We start from the raw sequence: 19120 nt of genomic DNA, 5'->3' as shown, positions 1-19120 counted from the left end.
AATCACATTTTGATTGTGTCAGACATCAAGGGAACATGCACTATTGTACAAACTACCTTTAGTTCATATACCTTAAAATTAAGGAAATTTAATTATTGTACTGAAACTGAATAAAAGAAAATCCAGGCCTAGTGAAATTGGTGAATATAATTCTAAAATTATATTATAAATACACCGATTTAAGAAATCACTATATTTATTTACTTTCATAAAAAATATCGATAGGTGCACATCCCTAGTGGCTCGGTGTCGCACCAGCTACCTCTAAGTTACCCAGCTCTAGTTTCAAACGGTTTTTTTTGTTGAAGCGAAGGGTTGGATCGGTATCGCACCATCGAACCGAGAAGAAGAAGCGAGCGAGTGAGCGAGCTTGTCGTGTAATTACCAAACAAAGCGATGCGCCTGGCGAGAATTGAATAAATAAAAGCGGCCGCAGCGTATGACACTCACTCCCAGTCCACCTCCCCCTCCGATCAGCAGGAAAGGAGCGGCAGCAGAAGAATACGCAGCAGCAGCAGCAGCAAGGTGTGTGAACAGTTAGGCTGTGGCAGCCAGCGAGTGAGTGCGAGCAAGACAGAGAGAGAGAGAGTGCCAGTGTGAGGACGAGTCGAACCAGGTGTGTTTACATCCTGCTCTCCACTGCGTCCCGTGTCCCGTGTCCGTGTGCGTTCGCGTGTGTGCCACTCGCCAACATATCGAAAATCGAGCAATAAACAATAATAGAAAACTAGTGCGAATCCCAGTGCCTGCTGGCTCTTTTTTTTGTGTGTGTACTCTTTCGCTGTGTGCGGTATCCACGTGCGGTATCAGCGGAATCGTTGCCAACTAACTCCAAGCGAATCTGCGCAAAGCGGAAGCCCAAAGCACACGCGAATTCCAAATAAAGTCGCAGCGAGGCGAGCAACATCATCATAATCATGGCACCGGCTCTGAGCAAACTGGCCAACAACCAGAGCGCCATCGTCGGCGTGGCGGGCATGACGGCGGCCCTCTGGATAATTGCCTACGGCAAGATGTCCAACAAGAAGAGGTGAGTAATTGCCAGCCTAATCGTAATGGTAATCCATTCCCATACCCTCCTGACCCGCTAGCCACGTTGAGGAAGGTCTCGGTCGCGGCCACACTTGCGTTCGCATTCGCATTCGCGTTTGCGGCTGTGACCTCCGAAAATTCTCCTGACATTGAAGTGTATGTGTGTGTGTGTGGTTTGTGATTTATTTGCCCACTGCACTTGGCAGTGACTCCACCGGCTCCACTGTGCTCCAGCTGCTCGTGCTGCAGCATATGTGCGTGGATCGTACGATGCCTTAGTGGGTCACCTGGTGGCTTCCAAACTGGTTTTTTTCACGCACTAGATGCACACTTCCCATTAGCTTTATTCCGGTTTCCATACGTCCAAATCCCGCTCACATTTCCACTTCCACTCCCGCCCAAGGATAACCAGCAGAGTGGAGATAATTCCCGGTTTAAAGTTACATTATTCGATGATGAAATTTTAACAGATTTTTGTATGGATTCAGGTTTTTAAACTTGCTTTCTTTTTAATTCTACTTTCTATATCACAATTTTATTATACAAAAACATTTTTATTCTTGCTAGAAATAGAAAGAACTGCCTCAAATATTAGTGGCTTGACTAGATATAATATGGGAAACGAGAAAGCTAAAGTTTGAATACCTTTGCAGTTTCAATTGATCATAACTAAGCCAAAAATGCTTTAATTTTGATTCTGAAAACAGTTTTGTGTTAGTTTTTTAGAGGTTAATAAATCTGCATACTAATTTTAATATTTAAAAAAATTCAATTTTTAATCGATTTTTTTTTTAATTTTAACGATATAACCCCTTATAAAATTTAAAAAAAATTAAAAAAATTTTTTTTTTCGCCGGAGATGCCTAGAAAGATTGGCCTGTTGATGCTGATCAAGAATATATATGATTTATAGGGTCGCAAATGATTCCTTCACTACTTTGCAGTCTTCTGACAGAAATTGTAATACCCTGAAAGGGTATAATAAATCAATTAAAAAGTTATTATAATAAATCGTAAAACTGCATTGCCAAATTAAGAGATCTATACCTTTTGAAGTCCAGTTTCAATGAGATGACAATAAACCAATTAACTAGTTTAATTCTATAATTTTACAAAGATTAACTTACGACAAGTCACCAAACTCTACCAGACCCAAGTCCATATTAATAGTAATACTTATACTAGTTTTTTTTTTATAATAAAACCCAATTGGTAATAATATTGGTTTGTTAATCCCAGGAAATATAGATAGATCAACCTGTTGTCCCCGTCCACATTCAGTGCAGTTTAAAGAGGAAAGTGCTCTGCCCCAAGACAATGTTTCATAGCGATTAGGGAGGCTTTCACTGGTCGCCGCCTGGAGTGCCAGCACTCCCAGCTACACTCCAGTGCACTCCACCAAGCGACCACTCAGTGGCTGCGGATGCGGACAGGTGTCGCAAGAAGTGGACCGTCACTCTCCTGCCCGTTGATGGCTGTTCAAAGTTTCCCAATCGGCAATTTACAATCCCAACTGCAGTGCGGGGACACGTTTCGATGTTTGGTTGATTGGAACGTTGGATGGATGGATGGACTTGGTCTTTGTGGTCGGACTTGCCATAATCTAATCTCTGTATCGCCCCAGACGACCGATTATTATACGCAACTCATTCGCTATCGGGAACGATTATATTATGTTATTATCGCGCCCATGCCAACTATATTTGACCCAGTACAAGGTTTGGCATGGTGACAGGCCATGCCATGGAACACCCATCCCAACCAATTGTCCATCAACCAATCCATCCAGGCGATCTCTAATTGAATCAACCGAATGGGTCTCTGTAGCAAGTCCATTTGCATGACAGAAGCAATTAATTAGAGAGATTGTGGACGACGCGTGCGATGGTCATGGTGGCTGTAGTGGTGGTTAGTACATCGTAACCACTCGATAATGGCTGCGATTATACGGATATCAGCAATCGGAATTGTTAACCAGCATTGTCCGCACCTTTTCTGCATTGCAACAGCGGAGGTAGTCGTACCCGTACTCCTTAGTCCCGTATCGAGACCTGTGCTCCAGTGCGGAGCTCTGCACTTTGGAAAGCAATCGAAATGAAAGATTTTTAATGGGCTACGGACTGTCTGTCTGTCTGTTGGCTGTGCCTGTTGTTGTGGCAATGGTATTGCTGCTGTTGTTGTTATTGCAACTTGTGCAAATTTATACGACGTTGCATATTCGATTGCCCTGCACTGGACTGTATAAGCCATATTGGTTCCAAATCCCAATTTAATATTGTTCTGCAAACCATATCGAATTTAAAGCTGAAAAGATTAATATATACTTTCTCTTTTTTTATGTAGCTTTAAAATTAAAGTAATTATGTTCAATATAAAGCGCTTTAGAGAGCAAAGGAGTTGGGAGAAGATCTGAAAGATCATTAGGTTCTATTCCTTATACCATACCATAACTGTACCCATTTACCTTGCTTACACTCTAGTAATTAGTTTAAGTCTTTAGGTTCCCCCTTAATAATAATTTTACTGCAAAGATAACTTGAGTTTCCCAGTTTCTTAACTCATGTGTTATCTATCCCTACTATAACTTTGACATTATGATAATGGTACTTGAGCGGGTGCTGAGTGCTTTCCGAAGGGCATCCCCGATTCCCACTATATGTCTATGCAAATCTCCGAAAGTCCACAACACAACTAGGAAATCCATCAGCACTTAAACGGTGGGCAGTTTACCTTAGGCCATTGCAACACACTTTACATGCGGTAGTTACCCACAGTAGTACCCCAACGTCATTATTTGATGACACCCCGACGACACTCGACTCCTGAGTATCAAACATAAACATTATAACCTTACATTTTAATGACTCTGAACGGACAGTGGGTCTGGGACTGGGAGACTGGGAGACTGGAGAGACTGGAGAGACACCCAGTGCCACTGGTAACCATAAAACGACAAATTCCGGTTCAGGTTTCGTTTCGTTTCGTTTCATTACGTTACGTTACGTCTCGACTGTATGCCCAAACCAAGGGGTACTTATGATGAGCTATAAGATATACCATTTAAGATTGGTGGAGATAATAACAAAACCCATTGAATAATTACGTATGTACATGACTTAAAGTTAGAGAATTATGTTAATTGATATGTACCAATAGAGCATACACACTTCGGCTTGGAGTTTACCTACATTTCTCATTCAATTTCTTTTGTTTTTGTCTCACCGAACGACACCCTTAGGTGTCGCCGGGTTTTGAGGTTGCTGACTATGCATTGAGAATGAATGTTAATTGGTGTTTACCGGGCACCGTCTCGCACTTACCTTACCTTCCTTAGTGAGTGTTGCGCAATAGGAGAATCCGAAAATCCGAGAACCGAAAAGAGTTGGATTCTTTCGGCTTTAAGGTACTCCCACCTTGTGCCCCCCAGTAAACCCGCCCTACGCTACGCTTGGCCCTGTTAATTGCTTTTCTGGGCCCAAATGGCAGTCACAATTTGTGTAATTGCCGCTTAAAATTATAAAGCTATTTAAATGCAGATTTCCTGACATTTTGCACCTGCTGGTGGTCGTCGGTCTGCCACGTTACAGCCGCTCTCTCCCAGCCGGCAGGTGATAATGAATGTATCTAACGTGGGCGATAACAGCTGTGGATACACACACACTCACACACCCATTTGGGGTTGGGTGGCACTGAAGAAGAAGCTCTGAACTTTGGACAAACCAAATCGCATATCTGAGTCAGCGAGCTTGTCCCGTCGAATCAAAGCGTTTCGATCATCTCGTGTTTGGGTTCAATGTGCCCCCCGCCATTGGGCGATCGTGGCGATAAGCTCTGTCCAGATTGGAGACAGTAGTGGCAAACAAAGAGAGAGAGAGAGAGACTCATGCATGAGAGAGAGAGGTGTTGGGGAAACTACTGGAGTGACCTATGGACCCAAACACATGTTCCACGCGCAGGCGGTGAAAACAAGTTTAATACATGGATTTCAAAATAAGGAAAGCCATGCCCGAGAGAGACCAATAGATAGATAGATAGACAGATATATATAAATAAATAAATACAAGAGCAACTATGAATAATTTAGAGAGTCACCGCCAATGCGGAATCCAAGAAATGGCCATGTCATCGCGACTCGTCGCTTTTTCCCCGCGCCAGATAACCAAGTCGCTCGAGCTTTGTACTTTGTTTTGGGCAAGCAACATACCAACACCCCAAGTACCTCCACCTCCTCATTGCCCCAGCACCCAGCACCGCATCGACGGACTGCATCGATCAATGTGTTGCCCTTTGCCCGGCTACATCTAGATGTGGCTGATGAAATGCCTCATTAGGCAGCCAAGCGTCCGTGTTGAGGTGGTCAGCTACCTGGATAGCTTTCCCATTTTCCAACAGGGTCATATAATAAGTTTTTAATCGTAATATTTAATGATTGCTTAGGCTTAATAGGTATCTATAGAGCCATTAGTTTAGGTTATCATAGAGGCTTATGAAAGGATTCCTTCTAGGATTCGGGATTTCCCTTTGGAAACAAAAGCTATTCTTTATTAATACTACTTTCATTGTACTGCACTTATCATAAATGATTGTGTTATTCATTCTACCCTCCATTTAGCTTAAATATGACTCATTTCTGATAAAATATCAGACATATCAATATACCTTAGCCGCTGCCAGTGGGTCTAATGTCTAAACGTTACCAATTGTTGCTATCTGCTATCTGTGGATTGGTATTAACACTCTTGGATGGCAAAGGGGGAGAATTTCCACTTGTCATGGATCATCTTCATTACCTGCTCGGCAAAAGTGCAAAAATAAAAGGGTTTATGGCGACAGTAAACAAATGTCGCATCTTTATTGGCAAAAATATTGAGTGAAGCGTTGGCGTATTAATTAACCTGACTTGGCTGGCAAGGGTTAATATGCAAATATTTATGGGGTTAGACAACCACTCATGCCTCCACTTTAGATATTGTATCTTTATTAATATTAACATTTACCAATCCTTCCCCAATTGCAGGAAATCCGGCTATGAGGACAAGATCCAGTACACAATTGCCGAGAAGAAGGAGAAGAAGGCGGGCAAGGCCCATGTCAATTCAGTATTCTTCAAACAGCTCCGCCAGCTGCTCCGTAAGTAGATCTTTTTCTTATCTTAAAGCAAATTCTTATCGTGATCTATACTGCCTTTTTAGCCATCCTCATTCCGGGCTTTTGGAGTGTGGAGACGGGACTGCTGTTCCTGGTTGCCGCTGCCCTAATTGGACGCTCCGTAAGCGATATCTGGATGATCCAGAATGCAACTGTGGTGGAGAGCACCATTATCCACATGAATCGGGCCAAGTTCAAGACGGCACTTCTCAAGTATCTGACAGCTCTTCCTGCGGTAAGTCCTCGCATATATTAACTAAACTTGGGAGAAAGCATTAACAAAAGCCTTAATTCTTGCAGATCTCCGTGGTGACCAACGTCCTCAAGTGGAGTCTTGGTGAGCTGAAGCTTCGCTTCCGAACAAACCTCACACATCACCTGTACAGTCAGTACCTAAAGTGAGTATATATATAAAGTATATATTTAAATGTCTGAAACAAGTCTAACTTGTTGAATGAATACTTGTTTCAAACATCAAATACTTGACTAACCTTTTATAAGAGTAATAATAATAAAACTAATATACATAGATACCAAGTCTTTCTCGTACTTTTCCGTATTTGTTACCTTATGGTAATTTGTATCACTTTTAATGATAATATAGTTGGAAATAAATATATAGTACGGGTTTCACCTGAGCAAAGATTTAAACGGAGTTAAACAGACCATGCAATGCTCGCAGGCAATGCATTTTTACCTAACAATTATGATACATTTCCATTTCCATTTCCTGCAAACTCTAACTAAATCTCTTTTTGCACTTTCAGTGGCTACACGTACTACAAAATGTCGAATTTGGACAACAGGATAGCCAACGCCGATCAGCTGCTGACCACGGACATTGACAAGTTCTGCGAAAGCGCCACGGACCTGTACTCGAACATCAGTAAGCCCGTGCTGGACATCTTCATCTATGTGTATCGCCTGACTGTGAACCTGGGCGGCAAGACGCCCTCGATCCTGATGCTCTACCTGCTCTTCGCCGGCGTTTTCCTAACACGCCTGCGCCGTCCCACTGGTCGCCTCACTGTCGAGGAACAGAAGCTGGAGGGAGAGTTCCGGTATGTGAATAGCCGTCTGATTACCAACTCGGAGGAGGTGGCCTTCTACCAGGGCAATGTGCGCGAGAAGCTCACACTGCTGGCCAGCTACTCCAAGCTGCGCTCGCATCTGCGCAAGTTCCTCGAGTTCCGTGTCAGCATGGGCATCATCGACAACATCATCGGCAAATGTACGTGACCATTAAGAAACACAACAAGCCACCCCTTTGTTCTAATCCAAGCTATATTCACACACAGACTTCGCCTCGATTGTGGGCTTCTATGCGGTATCCATTCCCTTCTTCACGGACAACCATCCGCTGCTGTCCGGCGAGCAGAGCGGCCAGCGCTTGCAGGCCTACTACACATACGGACGCATGCTGGTCAAGCTGGCTGAGGCCATCGGACGCCTGGTTCTGGCCGGACGCGAGATGTCCCGTCTTGCCGGCTTCACTGCCCGCATGACCGAGCTGATCAAGGTGCTGAGTGACCTCAACAAGGGCACCTATGAGCGCACCATGGTCAATGGCAACAACATCACGCAGAATGCCGGCGGCTCGGGAGCAGCCAGCAGCTTTGGTCCAAATAAGGGAATCATGTGCTTTGAGGACAACATTATCCGCTTCGAACAGGTGCCGCTAGTGACGCCCAACGGTGATGTGCTGCTCAAGGAGCTGACATTTGAAGTGAAGTAAGCATACGTCTAACTGATTATATAGTTTGTGTCTAGAAAACGTTGTAGTTGGGCGATCTTTGACCTCATTATATAGACTGAGCGATAAACACGTTTATGAATGAGTGACGACTGCTGGCAGAGAAGCTTTATTCACTTGACTTAGACTATCTTATAGCTCACAAATATATTTATAAAAACTACTTATTTGCCGTGAGTTTAGACAGGTATTCCCCATTAGTATTCTCATTAACGGATAGACAAGCCAGCTTACTTGGGTAGATGATGCCAAAGGTCGTCTCCCGTGAGAGTTGTGTCGTTTCTGTCGCACGGTAATTACTTAATTCAACTTAATTGTGGGGGGTCAGATCACAAAGTCACGCATTATAAAAGCGATTCCGTTTATATTTGATTCTATTAGACTTTAAAATGCAATCGTTTCTGAATTTAAATGCTCACCTGATTCTCTTCCCTTTCAGATCTGGCACCAATGTCCTGGTCTGTGGTCCCAACGGTTGCGGCAAATCCTCCCTGTTTCGTATCCTCGGCGAACTGTGGCCCACGTGGGGTGGCAAGGTGACGAAGCCTTCGCGCGGCAAGCTCTTCTACATACCTCAAAGGCCCTACATGACACTGGGAACACTACGTGACCAGGTAAGTACCAGAGCTCAAGCAAGCTTCTAAGAATAGATTTACGACTTGGTTTTTACCGGGAAATTCGATTCGCAGTAGACATGGCCTTAAAAATCGATTAGCGTAGATATAATTACAATTAATCAGTGGCAAAATCGATAAGGTTTACTGGAATTTTTCGGGCTAACTCTGGGGCTCTTTGTACAAAGATAAGCCACTCCTTTGTAATGTTAAAATATTAATGGTTTCCCAAGAGGAAATGTATGTAGATGGGAGAATAATTGAACACTTTCTAATCTTTGGAATTCCCTTTCTTAAAACAGATCATCTATCCTCATACGCGCGAGGATATGCGGCGCATGGGACAGAGCGACGAGGATCTCATGCACTATTTGGAAATTGTGCAGCTGACTTATTTGGAGCAGCGCGAGAACGGGCTGGATGCCATCGAGGACTGGATCGACGTGCTGTCCGGAGGTGAGAAGCAGCGCATTGCCATGGCCCGGCTCTTCTACCATCGGCCGCAGTTCGCCATTCTGGACGAGTGCACCAGTGCCGTCTCCGTGGATGTCGAGGGCAAGATGTATAGCTATTGCCGCGAAGTGGGCATCACGCTCTTTACCGTCTCGCATCGCAAGTCGCTTTGGGTGCACCATGACAACTACCTGCAGTTCGATGGCCGTGGCAGCTACGAGTTTGCTCCCATTGACCAGGACAAGGAGCACTTTGGCTCGTAAGGGGACGCAAGGCTCTGCAATCCACCACCCAGTTCCCAGTTCTCGCTTCCGCCCGATGCCTGATGCTGTTATTTCGGTGCTGGCGACTCTCGCTCTGGCTACCTCTTCCCTGGCTACCATCTCCATCTCCACCTGGTGCACTGTATATACCGAGATATGTATATATCCCAAGTGGGACACATGTTTCTTGCTTTTGTTTGTGATTGTCTCCCTTTTGTACGCTATATTCCACACTTTATTCCGTTTTACGATGATATGATATAGTAATAATAGTCCAAGGCCCACGATGCGAGTCGCTGAGCTGGTGTTAGAGATGTAAGCGCAAAGATCGATCGTTTGTCGTTGGCAGACCTTTTAGTAAATTTATACGAAAATATACACAATTCAGAAGATAATATATAGACACAGATATAGATGCAGATAACACCGCACAAGGCCCGAACATTTAGTAGTTTGTAAACTATTTACGCCCGGCTTGTACCCTCTTGTTTTATACTATCGGTTGAATTGGACTTTGTAATGGACCCTTGCACAGAATTTGCATTATTATATATTATGTACTGTAATGTTTGGACGTGCAAGACGCAATAAATGTATATAAATATTAAAAAATGAGCGTTTTCCTAAAAAAATTAGCTAACCTAGGTCTTTATTCCCTGCGGGCACTTTAGGTCTTCCGCTTGGGCTTTTTGCTTTCCATCAGGCTCATGATGGTTGTGCGCAGGTCCTCCGTCTCCTTTTGCTCCATTTCGAGGTTCTCGATCTGCTGCTTACGCTCCTGCAGCTGTGTCTCCAGCACGGAGATGAGGTCCTCGGACTTCTTGCACGCCTCACGCTGCTCCTCCAGAGCCTTGTGTGTCTTGGCCAGCTCCCGTTCGCGCTCCTCGATAGTTCGCACCTTTTCCTTGATGTCCTGCTCGTAGGCCACCGTCGACTTCTTCAGCTTGTCGATGCGGGAACACTGTAGAGACGAGGAAAAGGAAAGAATAAATATCACAGCAGCAAGAAGAAAAGGGGAAATCCTACATTTTCCTTATTGAGGGCCTCCAGTTTGGTGAACTCCTCGCTCTTGGCGCTCAGGCTCTGGCGCAACTCATCGCAGTCCTTGCGCAGGCTGGCTATCTCCGACTTCTTGACGCCCAGGCGGCGTTCGTTGGCCTGCAGACTGGCCGAGTTCTCGGAGAGCTGCTTCAGTAGATTCGTCATGTTGCTCTTCAGCTTGTCCGTCTGATGCTTGAGATCCTTGCACTGTGTTTGGAGGCTGCAATTTGAAAATGAGCAGATGATTGTTATGATCCTAGCCAAGCGGAAATCCCTGTACTCACCGCTCCTGGCTGATTAGCAGCTCAAAGTTGGTGGTCTGGAAGCGCTCCAGCTCTGCGGCCTGCACATGGGCCAGCTGGGTGCCGCTGATCAGCTGCTGTCCGGCCTGTTCCAGGCGCTGCTCTAGGTTTACCGCCGCTCCATTCAGGCTGTCAATGCGATGGTTATACAGCTCAATCACCTGGGAAATGGGAGCAGTGGCCAGCTCGTTGCGGCTTACTATGCCGCCTATGCTGTCCAGCAATGCGTTAACCCGCTGCGCCATGTCCTTGTCGGTGAAGGTGCGGTGGCCCTTGAGGATCGAGCTCAGGTTGCGCCACTGCTCCGCCTGGTCGCTGGAGCATGCAGTTGGAGCCGCACCTCCCGAGAGACCGCTGCTGATGCCAGCCACATGCTTCGCCACCGCCGTCTGGGGAAAGTGATCGAACTGGGCTATCTGCAGGACGGCCGAAACCAGTGGCTCGTTGTTGCTGACCATGCCGCGGGCCAGGCAGTACTGCAGCTGTGGCTGCTCCAGTAACGTACAGCATTTGTCCAAATACGCCTTCTTCGCAATGCCAGCGACATTCACAAGAAGGAGGAGGCAGAAGCAGGCCTTTTCCACTTCGGCTGGCGACAGGCTCTGGGTGCTCAGGTACTGCGGCATTAGGGCAAGAGGCGCCGCTAGGATCTTGTCAAAGTAGGACTCGGAGATCTTGGCCAGCACCAGCTTCTCAGTCTTCGATTCAGGCAGCAGGACGAGCAGCAAGCGCAGAATGGCCACCACTTGCGCCGGCTTCGTTTCTGGCCGCTCGGCGCTGGCCACCAGATTAACCACGGAGGTGGGCTCCCGAACGATAAGTTTGGCCACCGTCGCTTGCTTGCCCAGGCGCATCATGGTGGTTAGCAAATCTATGGCCGCCACGCCGCACAGCTCCGAGGACAACCATTCGCTAACTATTTCGTATAGGCGAGGCGTAATGGCATCCAGACTGATGACATTTTCGTCTTCGCCAGAGAGTTGCAGTATGTAGCTGACGAGGCGGAAGACCAGGTCCAGGCAGAGGGCCTGATGCTTGCGTGACTCCTCCTGCGAATCGTCCATGCCATTGCGGGCTTCGATTTGCTAGGGAACAGAAAATGAAATCAGAAACGTTCGCCTGACTTGGCCGCACTCCAGCAGCACCACTACTTACGTTCAGCAGCCGTTCCACGTCTTCGCAGTAGTGGCTGTGCGAGAGCATCGCCCGGTGCAGGCCGGCGTGACACTGCGAGTCCAGCAGGAAGTCTACGATGTGCCGCAACTGGGCCACATTGGAGTGCTTCAGGCAGTCCTCGATGCCGGCGAAAGCGGTGCGCAGAAAGGTGTGCAGCTCGCGTTGCTCGAAGGCGTGCACGTCCTCGGACAGGATGATGAGCATCTTGTAGGCCAGCAGGCCATAGCTCTGGATGCACCGGCAGAACGCCGAAATGTTGACACTGCGCAGAAAGAGAAACAGCACAGCAAAGTTCTTGTAGCAGAGGTTCACCAGCACGGAGAGGGCAAGCAGGGCGTGCGAGTCGTCCGCGACTGCGCCGGCTGCCCCGGTTCCGGCACCTCCTTCGCCGCCATCTAAGCCGTGCACAATCTCCACAAGATGCTCGAGCAGAGCCGCCAGATAGGGCTCCTCCCAAGCGATGTGAATGCCGTAGGTGAGGTCCTGTAGCAGCACGAGCAGACGGTAGACGCGCTCCGTCCGCTGGGTGCGCCGTATGAGTAGTCCCAGCAGTGGCACAAAGCAGAACTTATCAACAATGGCACGGCGCGCCTCTAGGTTACGGCTGCAGTGCTGCACTAGAGCCACGCAGCCCCACAGAACATCACCTTCGCTCTGGTTGCCGCCTGCAGAGCCCTCGGCGTCCAGCGCGCCCATCAGCGCATGCAGATCGACGAAAAAGCGGGCCAGTTCCAGATTGCCAGGAGCAGGAGCGAAGTGGTGAGGTTGAACCTTGGTGCCCAGTAGCGCCACGCTACGCTGCACGTAGATCAGCGCCTCTTCGGAGCGTTGGCGTTGGAAGGCGGCGGCCCGAGTGCAGAATTCCCGCACATAGCCGATGGCCAGCGTTGCCCCAGCATCCTGCGGTCCCTGCAGCGTCAATTCCTGGCCGTTATTGTTGTTGTATGTGGCGACGCCGCCACTGGCCGTCGTTTGGTTGCGTACCGTGGCCATTTGATTGCTTGCCGTTTCCAGGGACTTGCACAAAACAAACGAAACGAAAAAAAAACAAAAACAAGCGCCAACGTTAAATTATTTTTCGAAAGCTATTGTCACACCACGCTGCAACTGGTCACTCTGAAACACTCACTAGTGGTGGAAAAGTATCGATGTATCGATTGTGTTATAGTATACGATTATTGATAATATCAAAAAATACCAAACAAAAAATATCGCAATATCGATATTTGGCCAAATACAGTATCACGATATAAAAATATCGATTTAATAACCAAATATCGATATATAGATGTTTTGATACATTTTCAACAACCCTACTGGGAACCAAACAAAAACTTTGCCTGCGCAATTGCACACATTTGGAGGTATAATCATTATAATCGGTACCCTGGCAAGTTGGCATTACTGGCCGCCATAGCACGATGTCACAGGTTTATCTGTTGCCCGTGGCCGTGTTCCTGATATTCCAGGTGACCTTCATCGGAACGTAAGTACGCAGTGGCTGTGTTCTTGCTCCACTATCCCTCTCCCGTTCTACCGACTTATCTCTTCACTCCTTGTAGGTATATTGTGGCCGTGTTGGAAGGACATGTGGTGCCCACAGTGCCGTACATCAGCGATGCGGCCACCTATTCGCCGGAGAGCTGCATTTTTGGCCAGTTGATCAACATTGGGAGTGTTCTCCGTGAGTATTACGCCGCTACCAGACTCCAGGGCCTAGATGACTCATCTGCTGATTAGATGCGACTGCTGCTGTGGCGATTTATGTTCTCCCATTAATTATATTGCATGCCTTGCAGTGGGAATCACCATTTACGTCCGGTACCGTCAAGTGCTGCAACTGTATGAGCACCATCCCGAACTAGATCCCGCCGTGCTGCGGCACAACCGCCTGGCGCTGTGGTGCGGTCTGGTATCCTGCCTGGGCATTAGTATCGTGGGCAACTTCCAGGAGACTAACGTTCGGATAGTGCACTTTATCGGCGCCTTTTGCTGCTTCGGCTGCGGCACACTTTACTTCTGGATGCAGACGCTTATCTCGTACTTGATCCTGCCAATGTCCGGCACCCGCATATATGCCCACCTGCGGCTAGGCATGTCCGTGGTCTGCACCATTCTGTTTATCCTTCTGGCGGTCACCGGTGTGATGTCGCACATCCTGTTCAAGGGCCAGAATCCGCGAAAGTGGTGGGTCTATCAGCCTGGGCATCAAATCCTTACTATGATTGCTTATTATTATCTTGTGCATTCTAGGTACCCCTCGGATGGCGGCTGGTACTTACATGTGATTAGCTCCATTTCGGAGTGGATAATTGCCACCATCTTCAGCTTCTTCATCCTATCCTTCACGCAGGAGTTCCGCAATGTCGCGCTGTCGCACCCCCAGGTCTCGCTGATGTCCCACCCCATCGTCATCTAAGTTCCAGGAGCGTTAGCCAGCTAGTATTAGTGTAGAGATCTTGGGGCTGGGTTAGCCAGCGTTTTTCCTCTGATCCCATGGGCCAAGACCGTTGGCCAGGGGCTATAGCGGGAATATCATTCTGGGAGTAGCTCTCAGGCTTTCCCTCTATCTTGGGTGCTGCCCCTAATAATTCCACATCGTAAGAACAGTGTAACTAGGCTGAATATTCAGTATTTGTACTTCATCCTGTATTTTCAAAGTGTATACTCGGGTGAATTCATTTACCAGCAGCCCGGCCTTCCCTCTCGCTCTCTTTCGCCCGCCTTTCTTTATCGGATTGCTGTGATATATGTAAAATGAAAAATGTGTGTGTTTCCAAAGATGAAACCTAACCGGATGGAACGGAGGGCAGCCGCTTGATTGAGGAGTTACATATATTGTTTACCCGAGTTCAAGTTCAGTTTATACATTACACATTACGAGTTACAGTTACTAAATCGAACTAATGCCAGGATTGTAGTCGGTACAAACAATCTGTAAGTCGTAAAATACAAAAAAGCAATTAAATCGAAACAGAGTGGAGTGTTTTATGGTTGGTTTCTTTCACTAGCGCTTGCGGTCCCTGGAGCGGTCGCTCTCCCGATGCTTGTGGGCGCCTCGGCTGCCTCCATGGTTTCCACCGCCGCCGCCACCACGTCCATCGCTGCCTCTACCATCACCACCGCCGCCACGTCCTTCCCCACCACCGCTGCTGCGATGCGAAGATGAGGAATATCGACTATGCTTGCCCGAATTGGAGCTCGAGTTGCGATACTTGTCGTCGTTGCCCACATTGTTACTGCTGCCGGTGTGTCCAGACCGTTCCTTCTTCGCGTAATAGTCGTTGCGGTCACGTGATGATTTTCTGCTGAAATTAAGAAAACGTATAGAAGTTGGGAGATATGAGAGGAATATATGGGCTCCTTACATTTTGCGGTGTTTGCTGTGCGGCGAACTGGAACGCGTGGGTGAACGAGAGTAGTGACGTGACTTCTTCTTGTGCTTGGGCGGCGTGCGAGAGCGCGAACGGGTGGAACGGCTGCGGTGGGACTTCTTCGTGCGTTCGCGGCTCGGTGAGCGCGTTCTTGGTGAACGGGAGCGCGGTGTTCGTGATTGTGTGCGCGTTCTGGAGCGGGAACGCGACCTCGAGTCCTTCTCCGGCGACTTCTCCGAGGGCAGCGGCAGGGGAACGGCCCGCTGGATAAAGCCACCCCAGGCATTGTGTGAGCCATTGTTGCGATCGACAGTGATCACGGCCGGTGGAGTGTTTGCCTCCTTTGTCTTGTTACGTGCGTCCATATACTGCTTCTTTAGCTCATCGACAGCGGCCTCCAGCTTCTCCACCACGGGCTTGGGGCGCGTGTACAGCTCCATCACCCTGTAGCAAATGTCCGTGATGTCCTCCATGGGCACGCGAAAGATTCCGAACCATGGAGGACTGGTGGGCAGCACAATGTTCAGCTTGCGGGCGCTCAGGTAGATGCAGGCACAGGCAATGGCCTCCGGCGTGTAGCGCATGAAGACGTCTGTCCTCAGAGAGTCGTTCATGAAGTTCCAGGAGAGCTGCATCAACTTCTCGTGCTTCTCGTACTGCAGCACCTGCAGATACATCACAATCAGCTTGTGCGGATGCTTCACATGAACACAGAAGCCTAGTTCCTTGAGTACGCGCCGCTCCGCCTTGATCACCTGCATCTTGAGGTTCGTATAGTATGGATCCAGCACCATGGGCGATATTTCTCTGAACGGAAAGAAGAATGTTATCAGAGGGGCTGCATTTAGGTAATAACATTCTCTATAAACTTACTTCTGCGCACGCACTTGCTTGATGTGGTGGAATACATTGATCACGTCTCGAATGCGTCGAGGCGCCTCCTCGATCTTTGAGGCCAGGCACAAGCAGCTCATGGCCACCGTCTCCATATTGTGGCGCACGAAGCTCTTGGAGTAGAAGAAGCGTTGGAAGAGCACCTGGCCGGTGGCCATGGCCACCTGCGGCAGACGCAGCAGAATGCCGGCCGTCTGGATGAGTTCGCAGCCGAGTATGCGCAGATCCTTCTCCGTCTCGTGGTCCAGACCATCCTGGCTGGACGGCGTCACGTCGATCTTGCTCTCCGGTATCAGGCTATTCTCCAGAGTTAGCACGATGCGATTGAAGAGGCGGGGATACATCGGCTTGCTGGCATCCGTCTCGGTGGCAGCTACGCCCCCATCACCGCCAGCTCCGTCTGCCCCCGCGGACGCTGTGTTGTTGGAGATGTTGACGCTGTTCGAGTGGAGCGAGGTCACCGTGGTCAGCACGTTGGTGATCGTCTCCACCGTCGTCAGCGTTGACGACGTCACCGTCGTGTGGACCATAGAGACGCCGGCTCCACGACTAGCCATTCGTTCCTGTTATCCACGTCGCAAACTCGTTGATTTTCAATTAAATTAATAAAATGAAGCAAAATTTGTTAATTCTTTAAATTCAGTGTGACCGCGGCGCGCACGCTAGAATTAACCAAAACGCCTAGCTTGAGGCGAAGTGAGACCAGCTTCTGCTTCAGATAGTTTTATGCGATATTGGGGGTTTTGTATCAGGAACGCGTGGCGGGCACACTAAACTCACTCGTCGCCGACCCGATTGGATTATTTTTCGGAATCAAACCAATTGGAAGTGCGAATCGCTGTGGCGCTGCAACAGAAAACAGAAAAGCCGCGCGAGTGCCGAAAGTGATTTGTTTTTTTTATGGTTTAGTGCTTGTTGTGTGCAGATAGAAGGCATCGTCAGATAAAAAGTCGTCGCCATTTTTGTCAATTGACTTCCTTGCTAAGTTAGTTCGCGTTCGTTTCGTATTTGTGCCGCTGCGGAAAAACGCCATTGCCATCGCCATCGTCACCCCCAGAATTAGGGGTTGCAAAATTTCCGCAGCCACAGTAGCCCCCGTTCCCGTAGCCGTAGTAGCAGCGGAGGAAAAGTCGAAGAAAAGTGCACACTTTACGGTACGCGCTCCCCGCCCCGCTCCCGCTAAGTAAACACTGCCCCCTCAGACCAGACCAAAACAGAGCAGAGCAGAGCACAGCAGAGCAGAGCAGCTTCGGTACGGACGGGGAATCCTTGAGAGAATCCTTTGCGCGTGCCATGCGTGACCTCGGCACCAAAATGGCCGAGCTTAAATTCGAGGCTCCGTTGGCAAAGTTCGAGGAGACGGACGAGTGGGGCGCCTGTGACTTCATCTCCAACCAGAACGCCCTCAACGACACGCTCAATCTGAATCTCAAGGATCAGGGATCCGCCGCCGGTGTCGGCAAGCCTGATGCGGCCAAGCTGCGCCTCCTCGAGGATGCCGTTCGTGATGCGCACGTAAGCAAGAACGGCGGTGGCAGTGGAGCTGGCTCCGGTTCCATCAGTCCCAATTGCAACACAATGCAGGGCGGCACTGTCCTGGATTTGGGCCTGTCCGATGTGGGCCTAGTGCCCGGCGAGGGAGATGTGCTTGGCATGGACAAGCGCTCACTGGCCGGCGGTGACCATGTGGACAATTTCACGGAGACCTTCGGCGGCAGCCTGGAGGATCTGGTCAACACATTTGACGAGAAGATAACCAAGTGTTTCGGCAATTACGAGGCCAACGTTGAGGAGCTGGCTCCGGTGCAGGTGCGCAGCCAGGAGGAAATCATGAACGAATGCCAGTGAGTCCAAATCTACTTTGTTTATTATACTACACTGCGAAGGGCTTAGTCGATATTTAATCTTATTAATGGGAGATGTATTCTCTGTTACGACTTGCATTTTACATATTTTTTTCTGATTATTTCTGATGGATAATTTTACGAAAACAATTAATATATTAGTATGGATTGCCCACTATATTCCGTGGAGCTGCGAAAGTCTTCAGGGGCGGCTTAGAGAACATCAAGTTTTTATGATGTATGCCTTTGTATAATACGATCTAAATATTCATTGTTTACATTTTGTACGAAGGACCTAAACTGTTTTTTTAAAAACAGAAATTTTAGGGATTTTCCTCGGTGTAGAAAGTTAGGTTTAATATGACGAGACTTAGAAGCATGGAAGGAAGGATTTCTATTAGAGTTCCATTTTATAATAAATCCCTGAAATTAAGACCCGGCTAGGAGCCCCGTTGGTGCACTGCAGCACAGCATGCACCAAATTCCAATCCGCGTTATGTAAAGTGCATTCTGCGATGTTTTTGTGTGCTTTTCGTGTCTATTACGACGCTTTGGGGGTGAAGTGCGCATGCTCCGAACTTTGTACTGGTGCTGCTGCTGCCCCGTCGCCCGTGGTCCGTAACCCCGTGACCCCTTGGCACCCACCCCAAACCCACCGAACCAAGCCCGGCGCCACATAGCGACGTAATCCTGCCCGGACCGGAGGGTGGGTGTGCTGCCGCCCGCTTTCTTGTTGGATCGATAAAAGTGCCAGGAGCTGTGCCGACCGATTTCATCCGCTTTTCGGCCGCTCGACTGTTGCGCCTTCGTCGATATGCATTCACAGAGCTGTATGGGATGCATACTTATATACATATAAATGTGTTTGCATAGATGCAACCCGTAAACGTAGTTATAGCCCCATTATAATGCTAATCCACTTGCGTGGGGGAAGTGGCAATCGCGCAAATGGAGGGCAATAAATCATTTTACATGAACTGGACAGATAAACACTTCACAGAGCGTTGGCCATTGCAGAGTACCCAAGATCTGTGTAACTACTAAAGTCAAGTACTACTTTCGTCGGACTTTTCAATACGAAGTACATTTTCAAGCAAGGATTTAATTCGACCGCATTCCTAAACAAATTTAAATACCTTCTTGAAAATTTTAAATTAGTTTCAGTTTCCTATATCAGGAAGAAGTAACATCTTCGAAATAATTCCTAGTACAGTATTAAAATTGTA

The 19120-nt window shown here is 48.1% G+C and overlaps 5 protein-coding genes across 9 annotated transcripts in view; 3 read left to right on the top strand and 2 right to left on the bottom strand.

The window, feature by feature from the left end:
* The first annotated feature begins 245 nt into the window (after nucleotides 1–245).
* Nucleotides 246–9875, top strand: Abcd3 (ATP binding cassette subfamily D member Pmp70). Its single transcript, XM_020947759.2, has 8 exons — nucleotides 246–1030; nucleotides 6050–6162; nucleotides 6225–6415; nucleotides 6481–6578; nucleotides 6948–7411; nucleotides 7479–7911; nucleotides 8373–8547; nucleotides 8850–9875. The coding sequence occupies exons 1-8, from the start codon at nucleotides 918–920 to the stop codon at nucleotides 9261–9263; spliced, it is 2001 nt and encodes a 666-aa protein (XP_020803418.1). The 5' UTR covers nucleotides 246–917; the 3' UTR covers nucleotides 9264–9875.
* On the bottom strand, nucleotides 9559–12912 carry LOC110180118 (uncharacterized). Its single transcript, XM_020947758.2, has 4 exons — nucleotides 11762–12912; nucleotides 10589–11691; nucleotides 10290–10524; nucleotides 9559–10224 (listed from the first exon to the last, which is right to left on the bottom strand). The coding sequence occupies exons 1-4, from the start codon at nucleotides 12773–12775 to the stop codon at nucleotides 9931–9933; spliced, it is 2646 nt and encodes an 881-aa protein (XP_020803417.2). The 5' UTR covers nucleotides 12776–12912; the 3' UTR covers nucleotides 9559–9930.
* LOC110180181 (DNA damage-regulated autophagy modulator protein 1) lies at nucleotides 12702–15151 on the top strand. 4 transcript variants are annotated; one of them, XR_015272728.1, is made up of 6 exons: nucleotides 12702–13268; nucleotides 13345–13466; nucleotides 13582–13969; nucleotides 14036–14382; nucleotides 14444–14719; nucleotides 14794–15151. XR_015272728.1 is itself a non-coding variant. In XM_020947843.2 (4 exons), the coding sequence occupies exons 1-4, from the start codon at nucleotides 13204–13206 to the stop codon at nucleotides 14199–14201; spliced, it is 741 nt and encodes a 246-aa protein (XP_020803502.2). In that variant the 5' UTR covers nucleotides 12702–13203; the 3' UTR covers nucleotides 14202–14756. The 4 variants fall into 4 exon arrangements, 1 of the variants encoding a protein (XP_020803502.2); XR_015272726.1 differs by having other exon boundaries at nucleotides 14036–14719; XR_015272727.1 differs by lacking the exon at nucleotides 14794–15151 and having other exon boundaries at nucleotides 14444–14756.
* LOC110180180 (cyclin-L1) lies at nucleotides 14410–16761 on the bottom strand. 2 transcript variants are annotated; one of them, XM_020947842.2, is made up of 3 exons: nucleotides 16030–16761; nucleotides 15151–15963; nucleotides 14410–15087 (listed from the first exon to the last, which is right to left on the bottom strand). In XM_020947842.2, exons 1-3 carry the CDS (start codon nucleotides 16605–16607, stop codon nucleotides 14790–14792), a joined length of 1689 nt encoding a protein of 562 aa, XP_020803501.2. In that variant the 5' UTR covers nucleotides 16608–16761; the 3' UTR covers nucleotides 14410–14789. The 2 variants fall into 2 exon arrangements, with proteins under 2 accessions (XP_020803501.2, XP_020803500.2); XM_020947841.2 differs by having other exon boundaries at nucleotides 14410–15090; nucleotides 16030–16736.
* Unc-76 (fasciculation and elongation protein Unc-76) overlaps nucleotides 16757–19120 on the top strand; it is a 19858-nt gene continuing 17494 nt past the window's right edge. The window contains exon 1 of the mRNA XM_020947718.2: nucleotides 16757–17894. Within this exon, the coding sequence (XP_020803377.2) occupies nucleotides 17344–17894 (551 nt within the window). The 5' untranslated portion in view covers nucleotides 16757–17343. The remainder of the gene's footprint in view (nucleotides 17895–19120) is intronic.

Source organism: Drosophila serrata, unplaced genomic scaffold (genome assembly GCF_035046125.1).
Source record: "Drosophila serrata isolate PLE 108 unplaced genomic scaffold, ASM3504612v1 contig_310, whole genome shotgun sequence".
Classification (NCBI taxonomy): domain Eukaryota; kingdom Metazoa; phylum Arthropoda; class Insecta; order Diptera; family Drosophilidae; genus Drosophila; species Drosophila serrata.
Note: the sequence above shows the minus strand (reverse complement) of the source record. Positions and strands in the feature narration are given on the sequence as shown.

Excerpts from the sequence above, each read along its gene's own strand:
- Abcd3 (XM_020947759.2), top strand. The coding sequence starts at position 918 with ATGGCACCGGCTCTGAGCAAACTGGCCAACAACCAGAGCGCCATCGTC. Across the intron at positions 1,031-6,049 it reads AAGATGTCCAACAAGAAGAG|GAAATCCGGCTATGAGGACA; the intron begins GTGAGTAATTGC and ends CCCCAATTGCAG. Across the intron at positions 6,416-6,480 it reads ATCTGACAGCTCTTCCTGCG|ATCTCCGTGGTGACCAACGT; the intron begins GTAAGTCCTCGC and ends TAATTCTTGCAG.
- LOC110180118 (XM_020947758.2), bottom strand. The coding sequence starts at position 12,775 with ATGGCCACGGTACGCAACCAAACGACGGCCAGTGGCGGCGTCGCCACA. Across the intron at positions 11,692-11,761 it reads ACGTGGAACGGCTGCTGAAC|CAAATCGAAGCCCGCAATGG; the intron begins GTAAGTAGTGGT and ends TCTGTTCCCTAG. Across the intron at positions 10,225-10,289 it reads AGGCCCTCAATAAGGAAAAT|TGTTCCCGCATCGACAAGCT; the intron begins GTAGGATTTCCC and ends TCGTCTCTACAG.
- LOC110180181 (XM_020947843.2), top strand. The coding sequence starts at position 13,204 with ATGTCACAGGTTTATCTGTTGCCCGTGGCCGTGTTCCTGATATTCCAG. Across the intron at positions 13,467-13,581 it reads CAACATTGGGAGTGTTCTCC|TGGGAATCACCATTTACGTC; the intron begins GTGAGTATTACG and ends CATGCCTTGCAG. Across the intron at positions 13,970-14,035 it reads GGCCAGAATCCGCGAAAGTG|GTACCCCTCGGATGGCGGCT; the intron begins GTGGGTCTATCA and ends TGTGCATTCTAG.
- LOC110180180 (XM_020947841.2), bottom strand. The coding sequence starts at position 16,607 with ATGGCTAGTCGTGGAGCCGGCGTCTCTATGGTCCACACGACGGTGACG. Across the intron at positions 15,964-16,029 it reads AAGCAAGTGCGTGCGCAGAA|AGAAATATCGCCCATGGTGC; the intron begins GTAAGTTTATAG and ends CTTTCCGTTCAG. Across the intron at positions 15,091-15,150 it reads CACAGCAAACACCGCAAAAT|CAGAAAATCATCACGTGACC; the intron begins GTAAGGAGCCCA and ends TCTTAATTTCAG.